The 23999-nt window shown below is 39.0% G+C and overlaps 1 protein-coding gene across 4 annotated transcripts in view; it reads right to left on the bottom strand.

The window, feature by feature from the left end:
• Positions 1-23999, bottom strand: part of EPB41L4A (erythrocyte membrane protein band 4.1 like 4A) — a 265463-nt gene that overhangs the window by 152772 nt on the left and 88692 nt on the right. For all 4 annotated transcript variants that reach the window (XM_043470620.1, XM_043470622.1, XM_043470621.1 and 1 more), the window contains exon 2: positions 10872-10976. In XM_043470620.1, coding sequence (XP_043326555.1) covers positions 10872-10976 — 105 coding nt within the window. The remainder of the gene's footprint in view (positions 1-10871; positions 10977-23999) is intronic.

The following is a 23999-nucleotide window of genomic DNA, read 5'->3' as shown; positions in this document are numbered from 1 at the left end:
GATCCTACGGAAGGTTAATCACACAGTCACATTAGTTATTAAGAACTGACAGACTGGGTGACTCGTCAGCTCTGAGAAGGGAGACGATGGATTTAGGGATGACACCCTAGCTTGAAGGGCAGCATTCACCACGGTATTCAAGAAGAAGGGCAGGCACCTCTTATACAACCATAAGAACGTCCTAAAGGGTACACAGACAACAGATAGTTTTAAGGGGCTTAATTCCAGGATCCTCAATTTCCATAAACATTTTTCTTCCCACTTTTATTGAGAAATAATTATTGACACACACAAACTAAGTTAAAGCATCCAACATGATGGTGTAATTTATATATATTGTGAAATGATGACTGCAACAGGTTCAGCTAATGTTCACCTTCTCATACACACACAATAAAAAGAGAAGAAAAAGTAGTTCTCCTTTTGATGAGAACTCTTAGGATTTGCTCTCTTCACACACACATTCTTCACACACCAGTAGATCAGGGCGCAGTTCTCCCCACTGCCCTCCCCTTTCACAATACTCCTTTCCCATTTACAGTAGGAAGGCACCTCTCACCCTTTCAAATTCTCTAGGGAACACTGCCCCAGGATGTGGCAAATCCTTGAGCAGAAAAACAGAGATATTTTTAAATACCAGTGTTAGCAAAGTTGCCTTCAATAAAACACTCTTAAACCAGAAGAGCAGGGCGTTCTGTTTCCCAGCCTTCCATGTCCTTCTGGTGAGGACTAGACAAGGTGAGAGAAGTATGGTACTTTGCTCCTTGGCAGGTTGTTCTGAACTCAGGTATATTACAGAACAAGACAGCAAAAGGAACGGTGATTTTTGTTTAATGATCTTGCAACTTCCACCATCCAGCTATTATCAAAATACATAAAAATATGGCTAGGTCAGGAGATAGAGATCCAAAGAAAAAAAACAAATCAAAGCCCCGGTAAATCCATCACATCTAAGTGACAAAACACCATGCCTTATCCGTCTATACTCATCCAGAAACCAAATCCCAAGGTGAAATACTTGTCACAGGACACATGTTAACATTTTTATTTAAACTGACAAAAGACAGAATACATGCTGGTTTAGCTGAGTGGTTTGATAACTGATTTTGCCAAAGTAAAAGTTGGACTCTTTTCATAAATTGGATGAACTAAATCTGCAGCTCCATTATTCTGATGAAAATATAACTATGCAAGTATATAAAAGCATTTTACCAAAAATCATATATTGGCAAATGTTCATTAAAATGAACAATTTTTAATTTCCTAATCCTTTCAAATCAAAATGGATTCCATCAGGTGCCTCTAAGTAAAAGAGAAAAAACATAATAAATACTGCTTTGATAAATCTTGGTAAAGCATTTTTAATATATCTCCCAGAAACTGTGAAGTTGAATTACTCCAGTGATTACAAACTGTTCGCCACTCAGTAAGTTTTGAATCCCTTGTTTTCAAACTAAACTAAAGCATAACCTGATGAGTGGACTGAGATACCCTTGTTCTCAGAGTAGGTTGAGAGGGGATGGTGATGACTACAGTGCATTTGAGATGCCTAACAGATTACTGAAAATAATTTTAGATGACAGATCACTATGTGATTTTTTGGGGGGGTGGGGGGAAGCATATAACTCAGGAGAGTTCAAAGAACTGAGTGATCTTCCTTTATCAAAACTCCTTCCTTTTCAATCTACCTCCCTCAGTAGATAAGGTTACTCAGTGCCCATCCTTATAAAGACAAGAAATAGGAATAAAGTTGATGCTGACCCCTGTCTCACACCAGGGATATATTATAATCATCCAGGGGTATGTGAACTAACTGAGAAGAAGCAGTCCAGTATTTTATCAAGATGCACTTCCAGTAAATGTTCACTTTTTAAGTTTAAGAATTATTAAAATATATAATACTTTGCTGTTTTGATAGCCATAGTGTAAATATTCTTAAGGCTCATTAATAAAGCCTTAAGGTTTCATGAAATAAACTTTTAAAATTTCAATTTCTAATAAATAAATAAATAAATAAAATTTAAATTTCTAAAAATGGTAAAATGTGTAGCTACTAAATGACATGAGCAATAAATTAATATTAAAATAACTCAATATAGAAAAAATAAAATAAAATTTCAATTTCTATATATAACATTGTTATGGATAAATATAGTTTGTTAATAAAATATAATAAGAGAAAATTCTATGAAGAAAGTAGAATAAAAGTTTAAAAACATAAAAGAAATAAAGAAAATTCTCTGACTTTTAATGTAAAACTTTTTTAAAGGTTGAGGATCAGTACCAAAATTACAATGACATAGATTCATTTAAGACTATACATTTAAGATTCACTCAAGAATAATGCAACAGATTTTACAATGTCAGTGCTTATGATAAACCAAAAACCTGTATCTATTTAAATGTAGGATAAAATTTTCATTCTCAACCAAAATTCTACAAAGGTGCATAGCTTTTTTCTTTAATCTGGAAAATCATTACTCTCGAGAACATTTGAAAAAAAAAAGGGGGGGGCAGGTCTGGACGTGTGATGATGACTTCAGCTTTGAATATGTGGGGCTGGAGGGACCTGAGGGTCATCGAAGGACAGAAGAAGAGCTAACACTTAGGCCACACTGACCATACAGCTTAAAGCAGTAGTCTGGGTGTTTACAGACTCCTTTACTCTTAACTACCACCCTTGATACTATTACTCGATACTATTACTTGATACTATTACTATCCCCACTTTATAAGTGGGGAAACTGAGGCAAGGAGATTCACCCAATGCCTCACAGTTCTTCCAAGTAGTAAAGGCTATATGAACCCAGACAGTCTGAATGCAGAGTCTGTATGCTGTACAATACGATGCCTTGAGATGTCTGAATCGGTGATACAAATCTGAGGAAAAACTGAGCCTTTAGATAGTAATTTAAATCATACAGCAGATAAAATTACATAGGAGGAGTGACATAACCAACAGCAGGAAAAGGAGAGCTTCAGTAAGGATTCCTATAAAGACACTTCTGGTGTTCCTTTCCAGGCCCGTGGACTCATGAAGAACCTGAAGTCATGTCTTCCCCTCCCCGGCCAGGTACGCTTGATGTGTTGTCATCAGTCATCCCAGGCCACTGCACTGTTCACGATGCTCTTCATAAAGTCAGGGGGCTACTGAAGAAAATGTTTCCAGGAAAAGGCAGAGGAAAAGTGATGCTAAAGAAGACTGAACAGGAACAAACAAAAGAAAACTCGAAAAGAGAAAAACAAGGAGAATGTGTTGTCAGAAGAGCAAAATAAGATTTCAAGAACTGAGTCAATGCAATAGAAAGATTAAGGAAGATAAGGGCTTAAAGTTTCACCTGGATATAGCAACTCATGACTAACCTGAGCACCATTTCAGTGTAGGATGGGTATCAAAGCTGAACTGTTAAAGTTTATGAATGGGATCTGAGAAGTAGAGCAATGAATTTATGCAAAGCTTTCTGCGGTTTAGGTGTGACACAGAGGGAGTCAATATGGCAGTAGACAAAGGAGTGCATGAAAGTGGGAGAAGGGTGTTTTTAAAAGGAAAGGTGTTTTTGAACATGCCCAAATCTCGATAGAATAAAGGGAACACCGGAGAAGGCTGCAGATGCAGAAGCAAAATCCACGAGAGAGGCATTGCTGCTCCTCCATTGAGAGGAGGGAAAAGGATGATTAAGAAGCAACTAAGAGTCCCTTGGACTGCAAGGAGATCCAACCAGTCCATCCTAAAGAAGATCAGTCCTGAGTGTTCACTGGAAGGACTGATGCTGAAGCTGAAACTCCAATACTTTGGCCTCCTGATGCAAAGAGCTGACTCATTGGAAAAGACCCTGATGCTGGGAAAGACTGAAGGCAGGAGGAGAAGGGGACGACAGAGGATGAGATGATTGGATGGCATCACGGACTCAATGGGCATGAGTCTGGGTAAACTCCGGGAGTTGGTGATGGACAGGGAGGCCTGGCGTGCTGCAGTTCATGGGGTCGCAAGGAGTCGGACACGACTGAGCGACTGAACTGAACTGAAGTGTGTGCAGAGGGTTAAGAAGCTGGGGAGTTTCCATCTGATTGCTTTTATTGTCTCAGTGAAGAGAAGAGTTCACTGGGGGAAAGGGCATTCATGTGCTGGCTGAATCTGTAATGCAAGGTGTCTCCCTCCTCCTTTGACTTCTAAAGTTACAGGACCAGATCCGGCAGGTTGAATTCTATATTCTGAGAAAAGCTCTAACGAGATAAAATCTGCATTTGAAGGAGTAATTTGTAGAGAAGCCTCACGCTAACATTAAAATAGAATATGGGAACTCCTGTAGTGGACCAATGGCTAAGATTCAACGGTCCCGATGCAGGGGGCCCAGGTTCCATCCCTGGTCAGGGAACTAGATCCTGCATGCCACAGTGAAGATTAAAGATCCCACATACCACACTAAGACCCACATACCCAAATAAGCAAAATAAATAAATATTTAAAATCAAGTTGGACATGATTATAACTATTAATTTTAAAACCAGAAGTAGTAATAGGATATCACATTTACTCTTATTACTGCTTTCAATATCAACAAAATGGATCTTCAAAAATCTCCAGAGGTGTCCAGAGCTTATTTGATTTTCTCTCCTTTCCTCCAGTCCTCCATCCTAGTTTCAACAGGAAAAGTGTTCAAAATGTTTAAAACTGTATAATATACAACGAGCTTTCAAGTGTTCTCTAATTTGATCCTACAACAATCTTGAATGTCAGGGCAAGGAAAGCATCTCAGTATTGAGAAAAATGAAGTGACTTGACCTTTCTTAAAAGCAGACATAGGACTCAACCTATCTTGTGGCTCCAAAGGCAGTTATCTGTTTGACCACCACTTCACACTCCATTTATAATAACAAAGGCAGCTCATGTTGCCTTTCAGCTTCAGAGTAATTTCAAACTTGCCCAACTATTAAAGTGAATAAGCCTATATTAAAATCCCAATTCTCTGCCTATCTTGAACAGATCTCACTCCCTCCCTCATAATAAGGAAAGTAGATAATCCTTGAAGCAGCAATTAATGTACTCATAGACTTCTGTGGATGTACACACGCAGTCCTAATCACAGAAATTCTGGGCACCTGCAGGAAGATATATGCTAATATTACCCAGAGAAGTAACAGTGTCTCAGGTTTCTGCCTAGTGCAGTGAACCCAAACAAGAAAGCCCTCATGCTTCCACTGAGCAAGCAAAATAAAATTCTCCCCACAGTAGCCACGTGCATTGGTTTCTTTTTGATGCTACAACAAACGACCATAAACTTGTGGCTTAAAACAGCAGAAATTTATTATCTTACAATTCTGAAGGCCAAAAGTCCAAAATGATCTCAGTGGGTATAAGAGACTGAAGGTCTGTGTCCACTACAAGTTTACATGTTAAAGCCTCAATCCCATATGCATCCGTGTGTGCTCAGGCATGTCCAACTCTTTGTGGCCCCATAGACTGCAGCCCACCAGGCTCCTCTGTCCATGGGGTTTTTCCAGGCAAGAACACTGGAGTGGGTTGCCAATTCCTCCTCCAAGGGATCCTCCCGACCCAGGTATTGAACCCCCATCTCCTGCATCTCCTGCATCAGCAGGTGGGTTCTTTACCACTGAGCCACCTGGGTGATGGTACTTGGAGGTAGGGCCTTTGGGAGGTAATTAGGTCAGGGAGGAATGGGACCAGTGCTCTAACAAGAAAGCTCTTATACCATTACGTGAAATTACGTGGTATAATTTCAGCAGTCATCTGCCTGAAGCCTGGAAAAGGACCCTCACCAGAACCCAACCACAATGGCACTCTGCTTTCAGACTTTCAGCCTCTAGAACTGTGAGAAATCAATGCTTCTTGCTTAAACCACCCAGCCTACGGTACTTTGTTAAAGCAGCCCAAACTGACTAAGACACTGGGCTTAAAACTTAAGTGTAGGCAGGGCTGCGCTCCTTCTGGAAGAACCTGGGGAGAATCCTTGCCCTGCATTTTTCAACTTTTAGAGGCCACCTGCCTTCCTGCTATCAAGGCCTCCTTTCAGTAAATGCACCACTTTGACCTCTGTGTCCACTGTCACATCTCCTCTGACTCTCTTGCCTTCTCTTTCACGTGTAAGAATACACGTAACTATGTTGGTCCCACCTGGTTAATCTCCCAATCACAGGATCCTGAATTTAGCCACATCTGCCAAGTCCCTTTTGCCATGTGAAGTGACACAGCCCAGGCGCTGGGGATTAGGACACTGAGCAGAGAGCGCTGGTACCCACGTGAACTGAAGCCGCACCAAGTGGAGCTGCTGGTCACGGGCCATGAGGGAAACAGGAAGGTGTCCCCACGAGCAGCCACTCAACTGGCGACAGGCAGGCCTACAACACACTGGAGGGCATCCACTCTCCTGACAGTTCTGCTGTTCAAGACCTAGGGTTAATACTGGAAGAGAATTTTAAATATTTACAGCTAGGGAGTGGCATGGTCATTAGACAAAACTGATGTGTTCTTGTAATCCTTATGACAGACTGCCTCACATCCAGCTTCCATCAAGGCTGGAAATTTACTCTAAGTCAAACCAAGGTCCAGATATAAAAAGGACATATTCCACGCAGACCAGTCTGGATTAAGAATGAACCTGATAACCCAGTTCAGAGCAGAACAGAAAGGAGGTTCTAGATCCAGGCTAAGGTTAACTCCTTTCACCATTGCTATTTTAGAAAAAGAAACTGCAAGTACATGAACTCCATGGTGCATCTAAAAGAAAGCCTGAGGTAATGCGGGAGGCACTGTGTTAATTCAGTCTCAGTAAATGTGTCTTCATGAACAACTATTTTTATTATCCCAAGATTCTTTTACAGACCCCTCCTGAGAAATGAAGAAATCAGGAAGCCCAGAGTGTTCTAAATCAAGTCAGCTATACCTCAGAGAGACATTAGCCTTAACAAGGCGTATTTCTATCCTGAATACTCATTGGAAGGACTGATGCTGAAGCTCCAACACTTTGGCCACTGATGCGCAGGGTCAACTCATTGGAAAAGACTCTGATGCTGGGGAAGACTGAGGGTAGGAGGAGAAAGGGGGCAACAGAGGATGAGATGGTTGGATGGAATCACCAACTCAATGCATACGAATCTGAGCAAACCCCGGAAGATAGTGAAGGACAGGGAAGCCTGGCATGGGGCCACACACAACGGAACAACGGGACAACAACAAGTACTCTTTACACAGATAGAACACCTAAATCTAGGCATTTGCTACATAAATTTCCCAGGACTTGGTTCCATGGAATACGCAGTTTAATAAAATTTGAATTTTTTTTCATTTTAATATTCCAGGCATGAAACTCCCTTTCCTCAGAATTCCTCATCTTGCATGCATTCCAGTCAGGATATTATTGTACTGAATAACTGAAAGATCTTGAAGACATGAAGACTTGGGTTTGAATTCTGATCTTAACACTTGCTGGTTATGTGACCTTGGGGACATTGTTTAACCATTTTAGCTTCCTTTTTTTCATCTCTGATGGTAGAGTAACAATACTTAACTTGAACAGTTGTTCTGGATATGTAATGAACATAAGAAAATGTTCAACAGTTGCTGGTGTATTGATGACAATGATGGCGATGGCTGATTCATCTGGATTGAGGCCTGTTGGTTATTCCTGTTCTCCAGAAGAGAAAACAAGTTCCCTGCAACGTGGGGTCTACCTGTCACAGGGACATATTTATCAGGCATGTATGTATGTACTAATTGCTCAGTCATGTCTGACTCTGCGACCCCATAGACTGTAGCCCGCCAGTCTCCTCTGACCATAGAATTCTCTAGGCAAGAATCCTGAAGTGGGTAGCCATTCCTTTCTCCAGGGATCCTGACCCAAGGATTGAACCCTGGTATCTGGAATTACAGGCAGATTCTTGACCGTCTGAGCCACCAGGGAAGCCCCCTTGTTGCTGCCCAATTCTCTAGGGTAGCTGCCCACCTTCTCATGCAACACGCACCTACTCCCTGAGATGGGCATAAAGCCCTCCATAACCTTTCCTTGTCAGTTGTGCAGCCACTGAGCCAGTCTAACTCACCCACAGATGCATCCTTACACTTGGACCACACCTGGATGGCTAGCAGTGCTGCAGGCTGCCTCCTGCATTGCAGGCAGATTCTCTACTGTCTGAGCCACAGGAAAGCCCTCCACTCCCCCCATCCCCAGCCAAAGTTCAGGCATGGCCCCAAAGCATGATCCACTCCTGATGGACCGAGGCGGAGGGAGAGCTTTTCTTTGATGCTCCCATATCTTTTTCCTGTCCTCTTTCTTCCTTTCACCCTCAGTTCCTCTTCCCAATCTCTTTGTATTGGCTTCAAGAGTTGATCAAAGTGGTCCCCATTAGGACCTCAGAGTCTTCTCTTTGTAGGTCTTAATTACATGCAAGATCCTTACACAGGCATTGTTCATTAAAATAAACTTCTGGGCACAGAAAAAAAGTAAAGCAATAAATAAAATCCAATCTAATGGACAGTAATTCAGGCATATTCACAGAAATAATTCCTCTGTTTTGAAGACAAAGACTTTTTACCATGTCCTGTGCTATTCTAACATCAGGTTATTCTTAAACTCTCATTTACCATAAATAACTATGGGATACGAAGGGCTGTTTCTACTAGCATAGAGAGTAAATAAGGAAATAAGAAGTGAGGTTTACTGACAAGCCCCTCAAAAACTTACAGCTGGGGGGCTGCCCTTCTAGAGTGACAAGGCTGCCTGTACTTCTTCCCGAGAGAGGTCCCAACACCTATCTCAAAATCCAAGAGAAGCACATCAGGAACAAAATCATGTCTTCCTTCCCAGACATACTCTACCAACCCTGCAGAAATGACAGGCTTTGATCAAACAGTTACCTAAAGGAAGGGTAAATTGTCATGATCTTATTCTCACAACTTCTACAGTTAAAAGGAAAACAAGACAATGCATTTGAACATGCAAAGACTAAGTCATGTTTACAAATCACTTCTATTTTTTCTGAGTTTACTGGAAAGAAACAAATTCAGAAGGCCAAAAAATCATGTGATTTACACATCTGTTTTTACCACATAAAAAATATGCCTTAAGTAAGTTTTCTCCTTCAAATTATGTATTTTCTCCTAAACCTGTATCACAAACGCCAACCCTTAGAAACAAAGGTAACGGAAAAATAAATTTTGATCTTAACAAGCCCTAGAAAACTTTAAATATTGAACTATCAATACCACCTTCTAATTCTTTTGCAATGATACAAGCCATTGTTTGAAAGTCTCTAGCTTTTCACATTTTTTTCTTTGGAATGCTAAAAAAAAAAAAAAAAAAAGACAGATAAGGTCTATACAATTTTAGCAAGACAGTCAATCTTTCCAGGCAAAGTCTGACATACTAGATAAGATCAGGAAACTGAATTTCCCTCTGCTAGGAAAAATGCTATTTCAAAAATATGAATGTAATACAAGATATCTTCTATAGCCTTCAATTTAATCTCTCAGTATAGATTTACAGTTTTGCTATGTTGACTTACAGTCATACAAGACAGAATTCAGTGACCTTCTGAATATGTCCATTCCCTTTGAAGCACATACTAATGACCACTTGCCCTTAGAAAGCAATTCCTTTCTATGGAAAGCTAAGTAACACATCCAATTTTTCATTCCTACTTTGTGAAATCTTCTTGTGAAACAGAACAAGCTTGTTATGGAAAAAGCTCAAGAACATACTGCCATCAACAGCATTCCATTTGCCTGCCTCTTCTCATCCTACCATGTTCTTGGGAACAAAACAAAGAAACCCTACTCAGATAAACAGTGAACCACAATGAACAGACCCCAGACCCAGATGACTCAATGGAGGCTAGGAGAACTGAGGAAGAAAGAAGAGAAAATCTATTTCAACAGGCATATAAAAAAAGAAAGGTCAAATATGGTATTTTTAAGGTAAGCATATAAGCATTATAAGCATAATAAGACTTTCTAGCTCAGGTTAAGATCTGTCTTAGACTTTTAAACAGAAAAGTCATATTAATGAATATACTTTCATATCTCAAAACCCTCACCTCCAAAATCTTTTCTCTTTCATCATCCAAGAGAGCTTTCCAATCTTATAACCAAATAGAATCTACACTAACCAATTTGTTAACTTTGTTAATAACTCTCTCAGTCAGGAAGATCTTGAGTTAAATACTCCTGAACAAATGACATCCAACACCAAAAGCTTGATTGCCTTTATTACTCTTATTTTACCAAGTTTATGAATGAAAACCTCTACTTAGTTTATCTTATAATTGCTTGTCCAACTTACAAAACTTAGATAGGCACCATTTTACACTGTATTTCTTTTAAATACTCTTTAACCATTTACTTTCCTATAAAGCAATAATAACCACAAGGAGTTTAGCCTGATGTCCTGTGACAACCTAGAGGAGTGAGATTTTTGGGGGGAGGGGTAGAAGGGAGGCTCAAGAGGGAGAAGATTTGTGTATATTTATAGCTGACTCGTGTTGTTGTCCAGCAGAAACCAACACAGCATTGTAAGGCAATTATCCTCCAATTGAAAAATTTTAAAAAGCAATACCTATCACTTCAAGACATTAGTCATTTGGCTCCTAACACACTGAATGGCTAATTCAGTCCTCCTAACAACACAAAAGAAAAGTACTCCCTATAACTGTAAAAAACAGAAACCATGTAAGCCACCTATAAAGAAATCTACACATACAAACTATGAATCCTGTAACTCTATAGACTTCTGGCAGAAGAGGGAAAAACGCAAAGAAATTGCAATGGAAAACATGTTTAAGCTTTTCAGTTACAAGAAAAGCCAGAGATATGATGAAATTTACAACCAGAAAATTTAATATGAAGTCACTGTACTCACCGTCTGATGGTTTCTGTCACAGTAACGCAGTCCAAAATAATCTACCTCCACAAGGTTTATGTGACGAAATACGTGTTCAAGGACAATGGAACCTTTCGTTGACTTCTGCAAAAATAATTCACAGGTTGTGTCTTTTTTTTTTAATAAGGTGTCTTGTCTTTCTCAGTGGGACACAGCCACAGTTCTCCTCTTTTATTAGCTTTGCTCACATGGAAACAATTTTATTAGCCCATAGTTCCCTCTTTAAGTTTTGCCTCAATTACAAAGAGATTTAAGTATTAAATAAATACTTCTGAAAAACAATTTTAAATTGTTATATATTATAAATTAATGAGATGCTTTTCTTATGAGACTGTAAAATATCAAGACAAAATTATTATTTTAATAAAGATAATAGCCTATATGAAGTGCATCTAATAAATTCATCAAAAAAAATTTACTTTGGTTAAAATCCCATACTTCTCTCACTTTAGAAAGCAATTTTCACCATGATCATTACTCCCACAACTAATGCAGAAGATATATAAAGTTAAAATAGCAACTTTTAATTGGGTTTCCCTTGTGGCTCAGCTGATAAAGAATTCGCCTGCAATGCAGGAAACCTGGGTTTGATCCCTGGGTTGGGAAGATCCCCTGGAGAAGGGAAAGGCTACCCACTCCAGTATTCTGGCCTGGAGAATCCCATGGACTATACAGTCCATGGGGTCACAAAAAGCCAGAACAACTGAGCGACTTTCACACACATAGAGCCAAAGCTTTTTATAATTTTTATCTCATTTTCCTTAACAAGGTTTTATGTTTTATTTTTTAATTGAAATATAGTTGGCATACAATATTAGTTTCCAGTACACTATGATTTGACATTTGCATACATTACGAAATGATCACCATGATAAGTTTAGTAACCATCTGTTCCCACACACAGTTACAACAACATTATTGACCATATTCCTGGCACTGTATATTACATCTCTGTGATTATTTAACTGGAGGAAAATTACATCATTGTGATTATTTTCCCACATCAACATGAATCGGCCACAGGTATACATGTGTCCCCCATCCTGAAGCCCCCTCCCACCTCTCTCCCACCCCATCCCTCTGGGCTGTCCCAGAGCACCAGCTTTGGGTTCCCTGCTTCATGCATCAAACTTGCACTGGTCATCTATTTTACATATGGTAATGCACATGTTTCAATGCTATTCTCTCAAATCATCCCACCCTCTCCTTCTCCCACTGAGTTCAAAAGTTTGTTCTTTACGTCTGTGTCTCCTTTTGCTGTCCTGCATGTAGGATTGTTGGTACTATCTTTCTAAATTACATATACATATGTATATACATTAATATACTCTGTGATTATTTATTACATAACTGGAGGTCTGTATCTCTTAATTCCTTCACCAATTTCACCCCCTCCCTTCTGGCAACCATCCATTTGTTCTCTGTACTACAAGTCTATCTTCATTTTGTCTTAGTTTATTCTGGTTTTAGATTCTACAGGCATTTGTCTTTCCCTGTCTGACTCACTGCTTTTAGCACAATACCCTCTAGATCCAACTATATTGTCACAAATAGCAAAGCTTCTTTTTTTAGTGGCTGACTAGTATTCTATTGTGTATAGATGCACAACACATCTTTATCCATTCATGTATTGATTAACACTTAGGTTGCTTCTCCATCACAGCTATTGTAAATAATGTTGCAATGAACACTGGAGTCCGTATAGCTTTTCAAATCAGTGTTTTTGATTTCTTCATGTAAATACCCAGAAGTGAAACTGATGGATCATATGGCAGTTCTATATTTAATTTTTTTAGAAACCCTCATACTATTGTCCATAGTGGCTGCATCAATTTACATTCCCACCAGCAATGTACAAGGGTTCCCTTTTCTCCATAGTCTCATAAACACTTGTTATTTGTTGCCTTTTGTGTGACAGCCATTCTGTGTAAGGTGGTATCTCATTGTGGTTTTGATTTGCATTTCCCTGGTCCTTAGTGATACAGAGCTAGTAATATAGAGCATCTCTTCACATGTCTGTTAGCCATTAGCATGTCTTCTTTGGTAAAATATCTATTCAGGTGTTCTGCCTATTTTTAAATTGGGATGTTTGTATTTTTTGACATTAAGTTGTATGAGTTTCCCATGCACCTTGGAAATTAACCCTTATTGGATATATTGGTTGCAAATAACCTTCTCTCATTCAGTAAGCTGTCTTTTTATTCTGTTGATATTAATAATTTCCTTTCTGTGAAGAGTTTTTAGTTTGATACAGTTCCATTTGTTTATTTTTGCTTTTGTTTCCCTTACCTGAGAAAATATTTCCAAAAAATATTTCTCAGACCAATGTTGAAGGGCATATTGTCTATGTTTTCTTTTAAGAGTTTTATGGTTTCAGGTCGTACATTTTCATCTTTAACCCATTTTGAGTTTATTTTTGTATATGCTGTGAGAAAGTAGTCCAATTTGATTCTGTTTCAGGTAGCTGTCCAGTTTAACCAAGATTATTGACGAGGCTGTCTTTCCCCCATCTTGTATTTTCTTGCCTCCTCTGTCATAGATTAATTGCTCATGGCACAGGTTCATTTCCAGGTTTTCTATTCTGGCTCACTGATTCACACGTCTGTTTTGTGCCAGTACCATATTGCTTTGATTACTGTAGCTCTGTAGTATAGTTTGAAATGAGGGAGTGTGATTCCTCCAGGTTTTTTCAGATCGCTGCCTCTGTGCTGGGATTCAAAGCTTACGGGGCTTTGCATTCACCCTTTAAGAGTGGAGTCTTCGTTTCCTACAGCCCTTTAGCTCTTCTGTCTCCAAAACCAGATATTCTGGGGGCTTGCCTTCCCAATGCAAAACTTTGGGCTGGGGAGCTCAAAGTGGGGGCTGCACCCCTTGATCTTTAGGGAAAAATTCAGCAATGGTGGTTATCCTCCTGTTTGTGGGTCACCTTCCGAAGGGTGTTGGGTGTTAATTATACTGAAGCTTTGTCTCTCCTATCCATCTCATTGTGGCTCCTTCTTTACATCTTCACTTGTGGAAATCTTTGAAACTCTTCAGGTCATTCCCACAGCTATTCTGTAAATAGCTGTAATTTTGATGTCCCCATGGAAGAAGTGAGCTCAGGGTCCGCCTACTCTACCATCCTGGCCACTATCACCAAGGCTTTCATTTTCAGTCCTTATCTAACCATCCGATGATTAAAACCACCAGAGTTAATGTTCTAAAAATGTCTTTGCCTAGATATTAGACTTAATCTTTTTCATATAAACACAGACATAAGGAAAATATTTCCCTTGTCTGGTAAATGCTTATACCTATCTAAAACATCTAATCTCTCCCCCTTCCCACTACATATTCTTTAAAGATTATCATCTAGTATATTAAATATTATTCACACATAACCATTTAATCAGCAAACATTACTCCATATACACATTAATCTCGAAAAGAACCTACTTTGATGGTATACCTACAGATAGATTTTTTCTTCCTTTTTCCCAATCACTGACAGGTACAAGAAATTCCCAAGATGTTACACATTACGAAGCAGGGCTTTCTTCAGAGAATTACCATTTCACACATACTCATGTAAGATGAGAACACTGCACTGTTTTGAGAAAATAGATTGTAATATAAGGGAAATGTTTTTGATTAAATATAAAATGGGTGATAAGAGGTGATAAAATCACACACTGGGAGAAGACAGTGCTTCTTACAAATCCCATAAATTACTTTGGTTAAACTTAATTGGTCTTTTGTTCAAAATCCATTAGATAATTTATAAACAAAAACCCTTGCTATGAAGGATCTTTAGGTTGTTAGGCATTTTCTGCTATAATAACAACGCCACATCCAGAAAACGTCTCTTGGTGCTCATGTACCTATGTCTTTAACTACAGTAAAAATCTACTAGGGAAATTACTCTTTCGAAGGATAGGCCTACTTAAAATTAAATGGGCACTGCCAAAAAGACCATTACCATTCATGCGAGGACAGTACATGTCTCAATGCCCTTGCCAACATTTGGACTAAGCAAAACTTTTCCAATCTGACTGAGCAAGAAAGAGGAAAGGACTAATTATTTTAATTTGCATTTTCCAGACACTAATCAGTTCAGTTCGGTTCAGCTGCTCAGTCGTCTGACTCTTCATGACCCCGTGGACTGCAGCACGCCAGGCTTCCCTGACCATCACCAACTCCCGGAGCTTGCTCTAACTCATGTCCATCAACTCCGTGATGCCATCTCATCCTCTGTCGTCCCCTTCTTCTCCTGCCTTCAATCTTTCGCAGCATTGTGGTCTTTTCCAATGCTTCCTAGCACTTCGGTTAGTTATTCTCTAAATTGAAGTTTATAAGCAAATTCCCTTAAATACTTCTAATACCTATACAATTTTACTTAGTTTACTTATTTCTTCACTCCATCTGGAAACTATTTCTGTGCTTGGGATGAGGGTCTAATTTTGTTTCCAAACGGACAGACAACTACACCACTATTTACCTAAAAGGCCTTCATTTCCCTTTTGACTGAAGTAAATTTATCATCTACTAAACGAATCCTCATTCTATGCCATGGATTACTCCTAGACCAATCCTTCAAGATTTTATTAACTTTAGTTTAATATAGTTTGTTGATTTCTATCATTCTCTTTCAAATTTGTCTCTGCCAATTTTTAGACATTTTGCTCTACTACAGGAAGTTTAGAACCAACTTGCCAATGTAATAAAAAATTCTGTTAAGAATCTGACTGGAGTTAAATTGAATTGACAGACTAGATAACCTGGGAGGTAATGATATGATATTTACAAAGTGAAACCTATATGATTTTCTTTTATATCCATCAAGGAAACTTTATACTTTTTTCATGTAGGTCTTACAAAATTCAACTTAGGCTCTGTGGCAGATAGAAGTTATAAAATGTGCTCTGCTCCCCTGCAAAATAATAGTCCTGCTCTAATCCCTGGAACCAGTAAGTATGACCAAATATAAACCTTCTTATTGTGTTATGTGTCATAATTTTTACATTAAAATGGGAAGATTATTGGATTATGTTAGACCTAATCACTTGGGCCCTTATAAGCAAAGCACATTCTACAGCAAAAGAGGAAGGCAGAAGGGAAATCAGAGATGTTTAAAGCATGAGAACAACTCCATAGGTCCTTGCCACTTGAAAGATGGAGGGGGGCCATGTTAAACAGCCTCAAGAAGCTGAGAGTAAGCCCCAGTCGACAGCCAGGAAGGAAATGGGAACCTGAGGCCTACAACCACAAGAACTGGATTTTGCTAACACCCTGAAAAACTCTGAAAGTCATTTCTTCCCCAGATCCTTCAGATAAGAGACCAGCACCTTGATTCAGTCTTGTGAGCCTGAGCAGAGAACCCATTCATGCCATCCTGGACTTTAGACCTTCAGAATGGTAAGAAAACCAATAGGCCTATGTTTAAACCACTAATTAGTGGTAATTTGTTATGAAGCAAGAGGAAACTAGCACAGGCTTAACTTTAGCTATTTTATAGTTGCTATATTATACTTGCTGACTGGCTACTGTTAACCTCTTGGTAAGCAACTGATTTTCTCCACTGCAGGCTCTGTAGACATCACCTGGCAGTAATTTGGATCTTCTCTTCATCCTAGCAATACAGCCACTAAACCTGGAGTCCGTCACAACCTTCTTAACATGCTTCTTAACAACCTTCTTAACATGCTTCTCCTGCCCTGGTGCTGGGCTACAGTATTCACTTTCAATTGTTTTTACACTTGTCTTTTGCCTCAGGAATTTTTTTAAACAATCTCTGGTTAACTGAGATCAGCTTATTTTCCAAGAGGCTATGGAAAATGCACATGCATCTTTCCTATTCAAAATAGTTTCAGAAGGCTGCCATTCAAGCCAGTGCTCCACCTTGAACTAATCTCTTCTCTGGGTCTGTTCTTCTATCCAGGCACAGACAGGAACAGGTAGAACCACAGAACTCCACTTAATTCTTCTATCCCAAGCAGGTAAAGAAGTGCTTTGTGAACAAAAGAAGAAACATTGATGCTTAAAATTACAGCACTGAAATGGGACAGATCTTTTATACATATAAATTAAGGCTGCCTTTATATAAAAACATTTTATACTTCTATTTCTACAAGAAATGTTAGCCTTTTCACACATATCCTTTCACATACAGCCTTTTTATGCTACTCAAAAAGCATAAAAAAGAGAAAATGCCCTACTAATGAAGAAAATACACAAAGACAAGCTTGGAAAACCAGCTTAGAAGTTTGGAAAGTATATGGAGATTGCAAAAATTTCACACAGGAATCACTGTTTCCAAAACGATCATTCCCAAAAACCAGAATGTAAGTCTGTCAATCCTCTGTGACAATCTTGCATTTACATAGAATCTGGTGCTAAAAATACTTCACAAATATTACCCGTTCGCATACGTTATCCTGTACAGAGAAACCACAAGGAAAGTATGTGGTACTAGGCAATGAATCCAGAGCTGACCAAAGGAAAAGCGTGATGTTTCATGATTCCCTCTACAGCTTTCTGCACACTGCAGGTGTGTCTGCACACGCACCTGGAAAAGAGCCAGGTGGACCTCAGAAATACTATATTTCTGTCACTTCTTCAAGCAAACATGTACATGAAAAACTTTTAACTTCTCATCTATCATACTGCAATACGACAAGACTCAGAAAACCTGGATGCCAGCAGTACATTAGCTCCTGGGGTGAGATGACACCACCAGCTTATATATCTGCCCATCCTGCACCACTGACCCCCTCCAGTTCCCCTCCCCGTCATTTGTATTCCACTGCAATGCCTTCTGGTTTTACACTTATGGATAATTTCATTCTTCACATATGGGTCCTTCACAGAGATTGCCTGTGGGCTATATGTTGCAGTTCGAATTCAAAGTCTTCAAGTTCCAAAAAAATCATTCTTGAATAAAGAAATTAAGAACTGCTAGAGAATTGACGAGAGCCAAAGAACAAACCAGAAATACCCTGGGCAGAGAACAGGCCAGTTCAGGATTTATTACTAAAAAAGGACAAGTAAGTATCATCAAGGATATTATGAAAGGAATATAACCTCATTCAATCAAACATTTATTGAGGACCCACTACATGCCAGCAAGTGATTAACACTGTAAGACGGAAAAAGTACACTAATAAGAATGCCAGAGGAAAGTCAGACACACCTGGAATATAATACTAAGAACACCTCTATGGAGGAAACAGGTGACTGGCTTATAAGAACCACAAAGAAGCCAGAGGGTTATGGAGCAATAAGAAACTTCCAGAAAGTGAGACAGGGAAGGACTTGGTTTTCATCAGAAGTTTTTTCTTGTACATATGTCTGATAATTATGCACATGTCTTACTTATATAAAAAAAATTTTTTTAAGAAAAATATACCTAGTAGAAACTAGTCATTATCTTTTTTTTTTGCTCACAGCTATAATTGTTTTGTAGATTTGGTTCACATGCCATGAGGTATTAAGTACGGAAATGTAGAGGAGAGGACACTATGATGGTGAGTTGTCAACATGCTGACCACGTTTACACCAACAATTCATGGTCCCATCTGCCAAAACAGTGACTTCAAGACTTTTTAATCTTCTTAATTTTTTCTGAGCCCTCCGAGCAGGCAAACCTAACTATTCTAGGCCATCATATATGAGTCTGAAGGTCATGTGCCCCCAGTACTTGAACCACTGGAGACATATCTTCCAAGGGAGACAGTTCATTTCATCTGAAGTTTAATATAAACTTATTTTTTAACTTTACTTCCTTCAGTATTTAGCAAAGGAAACTCATAAATGTGATTGTATTTAGCACCCTGCCAGTTCTTTCTGAAAATTTCTAGAAGAATCTCTGCCAAAATGACAAAATCAACAGAGATGCCACAAAATAAGATACAACGACAACCAAAGCACTTGGCAACATGCCCAAGGATTTTCTGAATAATGAATAAATTAAAATATTGTCATTGATAAGGAACATCAACTAATGAGACTTTCGAGAGAATGAGTTGAGTGCCAACACAAATAACAGAAAAGGAAATTTCATGAGGTCTCCCCACATCTTGTGGGTTTGTCTGTACAGTTCCCTTTTTGTGGAACATCTTCTCTCCTCTCTGTCCTCTTCAAAACTCCACTTAGCCTTCAAAACTCAGCTCAAATACCACTTTCTCCATAAGGCCTGTCTTTATCCCCTCAACCTCATTATGACCTCAGCCGCACTGGACCTACAAAGTGTCTTGTTTTTGTCCATCTCTGAGACTTATGCTATTCTGCCTTTATTGAAGTCATTTGATTCTTCTCTTAACTTTGCCACCAATATGTAGAAATTTTGAAGGCAGGTACTGAGAATTACACACCTCTTCCTCTGCATGCCAGTCCAATAATCCACACACAGTAGGAACTCCCTAAAAGGTTACTGAATAAATACTAAGGGCCAACAAACAAGGAAGGGAAGGATGTAGTATTAGAAATATGGTGGGCTATGAAAACATCTCTTCCTGTTTCTCAATGAAGATCTCCATTTTTCTTGACCCATCAGACATGAGCGTGAAGAAAGATGATGGATTCAGGCATCCTGCCAACCTCAGTGCTACTTAGTTTACTTTTAATTTTAAAAATATACATTTGTTTTGGTGTTAATATAATTTCAAAAGACTTAATATTAATAGGCTCTGAATTTGGTATAAGTATTTTATATTTGAAATTTATATGATACAAAAAAAATCGGGGCTTGATATTCAACTTTAATGTATAAAATGTAAACATACACAGTTTTCTTTACATAATAAAATAAATCTGACAAGAATTGTGTTTCCTATCATCAGGAAAACGAAAACTATCACAATGAGGCAGTTAAGAAGAAAATAAAGAAGTAAAGGAAGCTTCTGGCCTTTTATAACTCCATTCAGAAAACTTCATTTGTTAGAATTGATTAATTTACCTTTCAAGTGACAGTAAATAAATGCCTGTGACATATTTCTGGATGGTAAATTATATGCCACTTAAATTTCAGCAAATAGCGATAGATTACTTTCATTACTGACATTTTAACAATATTCTGGAAAGAACAAAGCCACAAGAGGCTTATGATCACAGAAAAAGACTCCCAGGCAGGACAAGTTTATTTGAAAATACCATCAGTAAGACTTTCAACCAGAACAAAGGATTCTTCAAGTGAGTAACAACACCTTTGCAGATTAACATGACATTACCAACCAGAAAGGCAAGTTTTTACCAGCTGCACAGAATGATAACTATTACATTCTAGACAAACAGCTTACTCCCTCACAAAGGGGAAATGAAGCATTCAAAACATTCTTTAATCTCAGGCCTATAAAAAGTCACTATATTTTCATTCAGTATTTTTGACAGAATAGATTTCAGGTTCTCTGAAAAAGCAGAAATAACATTAAGTTTTTTCAGCTCAGGCCCATTAGGATAAAGTGAAGCAGGGGCATGGAGGGGACCTTCCTTAGGCACCAGTGGTAACTGCTTCTCGGGTCAAGCACTGTTACCACCACAGGAAGGCTTCTGACTAAGTTGCTTTCACCCTAGGTGAAGAAATTTGTAAGAAAAAAAGATTTTCTTAAACCTACATCTAATCATTAAATAACATAAAATGTGTATTTTTCAAGGTACTATGTATAATTTTCATATATAAAAGCTTGTTCACATTGATGGACTTTTCTCAGACTTTCATCTAGTGTTTCTGTCTATCACTGTGTCACAAACACCTCCAAGCTTAGTGGCTTCAAGCCACCACCATGATTTGCTCACGACTGTGCCCTCTGGGATTAGAGAAGGAAATGGCAACCCACTCCAGTGCTCTTGCCTGGAGAATCCCAGGGACGGCGGAGCCTGGTGGGCTGCCGTCTGTGGGGTCTCACCGAGTCAGACACGACTGAAGCGACTTAGCAGCAGCAGCAGCATACTGTGAAAAATAGGAGCCAGATTTCTTGTTAGAAAAAGGAGTTACACAAAGGAGAAAACAAGAATGAATCTTGTGGTGTACATACATGGTTTAGTATTTTCAGATTAACATATGTGTGTGTGTGTGCATACACACCCCAGTTCTCTAGACCTTCCCACTGAGCGGGCATGGGAGCAGTGACACCTGGAAGGCAATGACCAATGTCGTGCCTGGAACTTCAGTTCTAAATATCATTCTCTACTCCTTAGAAAACAGACCAAGTCAAGGCTCTGACAGGGAAGTAAAAGACCTGAAATGATTTTTTATTATAGAAAGGAATGGCATGCTCAAAGAATGATGGGGCCCTTCCAAAATAACAGAAGTGTTAGTTTGAAGGGAACTCTTACCAATCAAATGAGGGACAATTTGAACACCACTGTAAGTGAAAATATCAGACTGTAATCCTCTGAGAGGAATCCCTGAGTTCATGTGAAACAGAAACAAATAATGAATAAACAGAAGACAGAACACTTCTTTATAACAAAATGCCAACTTGTAAAGGCCGAAAAAATGACAGAATTAGAAAATGACCATCATGGTTATGACTGATTCAACTGAGAGGCATCAGAAAAGCTAAAATTAGTGGGTGAAAAGCCAGAGGAGGAATGGAATATTTTACAAGGTCTCAGAATATCTCCCCACAAAATACTTATTACAAAGAATAAAAAAGAAACTTTACAGTGAAAAAAATCTACAGTCTTTACCTTAATCAAACAAACAAATTTAATTTCACCAGTAGTGGGACAATTGACATCAAGTACTATCTAAAATAGGATGCAACAAATATAGCACCACTTCAGTGTTTTTCCTGCCAAAGATATTTAAGCTGAATTTAATACTGAGGAAACATGAGACAAGCCCAATTTGAGGGACATTGTACAAAACACCTGGTGTAGTCTCTTCAGAAATAAGGTCACGAAAGTACTGAGTAACCATTCCAGACTGAAGGAGAGTTGAACAACATGTTAACAAAATACCACGAATAATCTGATTTGGATTATTTTGTTCTAGAGGGGACAATGTTGGGACAACTGACAGAATTTGAATGAGGCTTTGGATTAAATAGCTAGACTATATCTCATTTCCTGATATTGGTAGCTGTGCCAAGACTGTGCTGAAGAGGTAATTTGGCACCGTTTACAGGTAATTGGCACTAACACATTCAGAGGTAAGAAGTCAGGTTTTCAACTTACAAATGGTTCAGTAAGAGAGAAAAAATAATGATAAAGCCTTTGTTGTAACATGTTAACTGCATCTATGAGTGAAGAGGATAAGAGTTTATACTATTTACAATTCACTCGGCCGTCTAACTTTAAGATTATATGATTTTTTGACAAAATTTCTTCAATTTGGGGGAAATTTCCAATTTAAAAGATAAAGTGGGGACTTCCCTTTATCCACTGTGGCATAGTGGACGGGAGTCTGCCTGCCAGTGCAGGGGACACAGGTTCGATCCCCGGTCCGGGAGGATTCCACATGCAGCAGAGAGGCCGAGCCCGAGTGCCGCACCCACTGACAGCCCGTGTGCCCACGTGCCCAAGGGCCCCAACCAGTGAGCGCCCGCGTGTACTCCTGAAGCCCGCGCAGCGAGGGCTGGAGCTCTGCAAGAGAGTGAGGCTCGTGAGCACTGCAACGGAGAGCAGCCTCCGCTCCCCTCAACCAGAGAACGCCCATGCAAAGCCATAAAGGCCCAGTACAGCCAAAAAAAAAGAAAATAAACAAAATATTTTTAAACTTATCAAAAAATGATAAAGTGAGGCTTTGTTAATATTTTGTTCTGTTCCATATACAATGGAAAAAAGACAACCTCTTTAACAAGTGGTGCTGGGAAAACTGGTCAACCACTTGTAAAAGAATGAAACTAGAACACTTTCTAACACCATACACAAAAATAAACACAAAATGGATTAAAGATCTAAATGTAAGACCAGAAACTATAAAACTCCTAGAGGAGAACATAGGCAAAACACTCTCCGACATAAATCACAGCAAGATCCTCTATGACCCACCTCCCAGAATATTGGAAATAAAAGCAAAACTAAACAAATGGGACCTAATGAAACTTAAAAGCTTTTGCACTACAAAGGAAACTATAAGTAAGGTGAAAAGACAGCCCTCAGATTGGGAGAAATAATAGCAAATGAAGAAACAGACAAAGGATTAACCTCAAAAATATACAAGCAACTCCTGCAGCTCAATTCCAGAAAAATTAATGACCCAATCAAAAAATGGGCCAAAGAACTAAACAGACATTTCTCCAAAGAAGACATACAGATGGCTAACAAACACATGAAAAGATGCTCAACATCACTCATTTTTAGAGAAATGCAAATCAAAACCACAATGAGGTACCATTACACACCAGTCAGGATGGCTGCTATCCAAAAGTCTACAAGCAATAAATGCTGGAGAGGGTGTGGAGAAAAGGGAACCCTCTTACACTGTTGGTGGGAATGCAAACTAGTACAGCCGCTATGGAGAACAGTGTGGAGATTTCTTAAAAAACTGGAAATAGAACTGCCATATGACCCAGCAATCCCACTTCTGGGCATACACACTGAGGAAACCAGATCTGAAAGAGACACGTGCACCCCAATGTTCATCGCAGCACTGTTTATAATAGCCAGGACATGGAAGCAACCTAGATGCCCATCAGCAGATGAATGGATAAGGAAGCTGTGGTACATATACACCATGGAATATTACTCAGCCATTAAAAAGAATTCATTTGAACCAGTCCTAATGAGATGGATGAAGCTGGAGCCCCTTATACAGAGTGAAGTAAGCCAGAAAGATAAAGAACATTACAGCATACTAACACATATATATGGAATTTAGAAAGATGGTAACGATAACCCTATATGCAAAACAGAAAAAGAGACACAGAAATACAGAACAGACTTTTGAACTCTGTGGGAGAATGTGAGGGTGGGATGTTTCAAAAGAACAGCATGTATACTATCTATGGTGAAACAGATCACCAGCCCAGGTGGGATGCATGAGACAAGTGCTCGGGCCTGGTGCACTGGGAAGACCCAGAGGAATCGGGTGGAGAGGGAGGTGGGAGGGGGGATCGGGATGGGGAATAAGTGTAAATCTATGGCTGATTCATATCAATGTATGACAAAACCCACTGAAATGTAAAA

This window comes from Cervus canadensis, chromosome 6 (assembly GCF_019320065.1).
Source record: "Cervus canadensis isolate Bull #8, Minnesota chromosome 6, ASM1932006v1, whole genome shotgun sequence".
Classification (NCBI taxonomy): Eukaryota; Metazoa; Chordata; class Mammalia; order Artiodactyla; family Cervidae; genus Cervus; species Cervus canadensis.
This window is presented reverse-complemented; position numbering and strand designations above follow the sequence as displayed.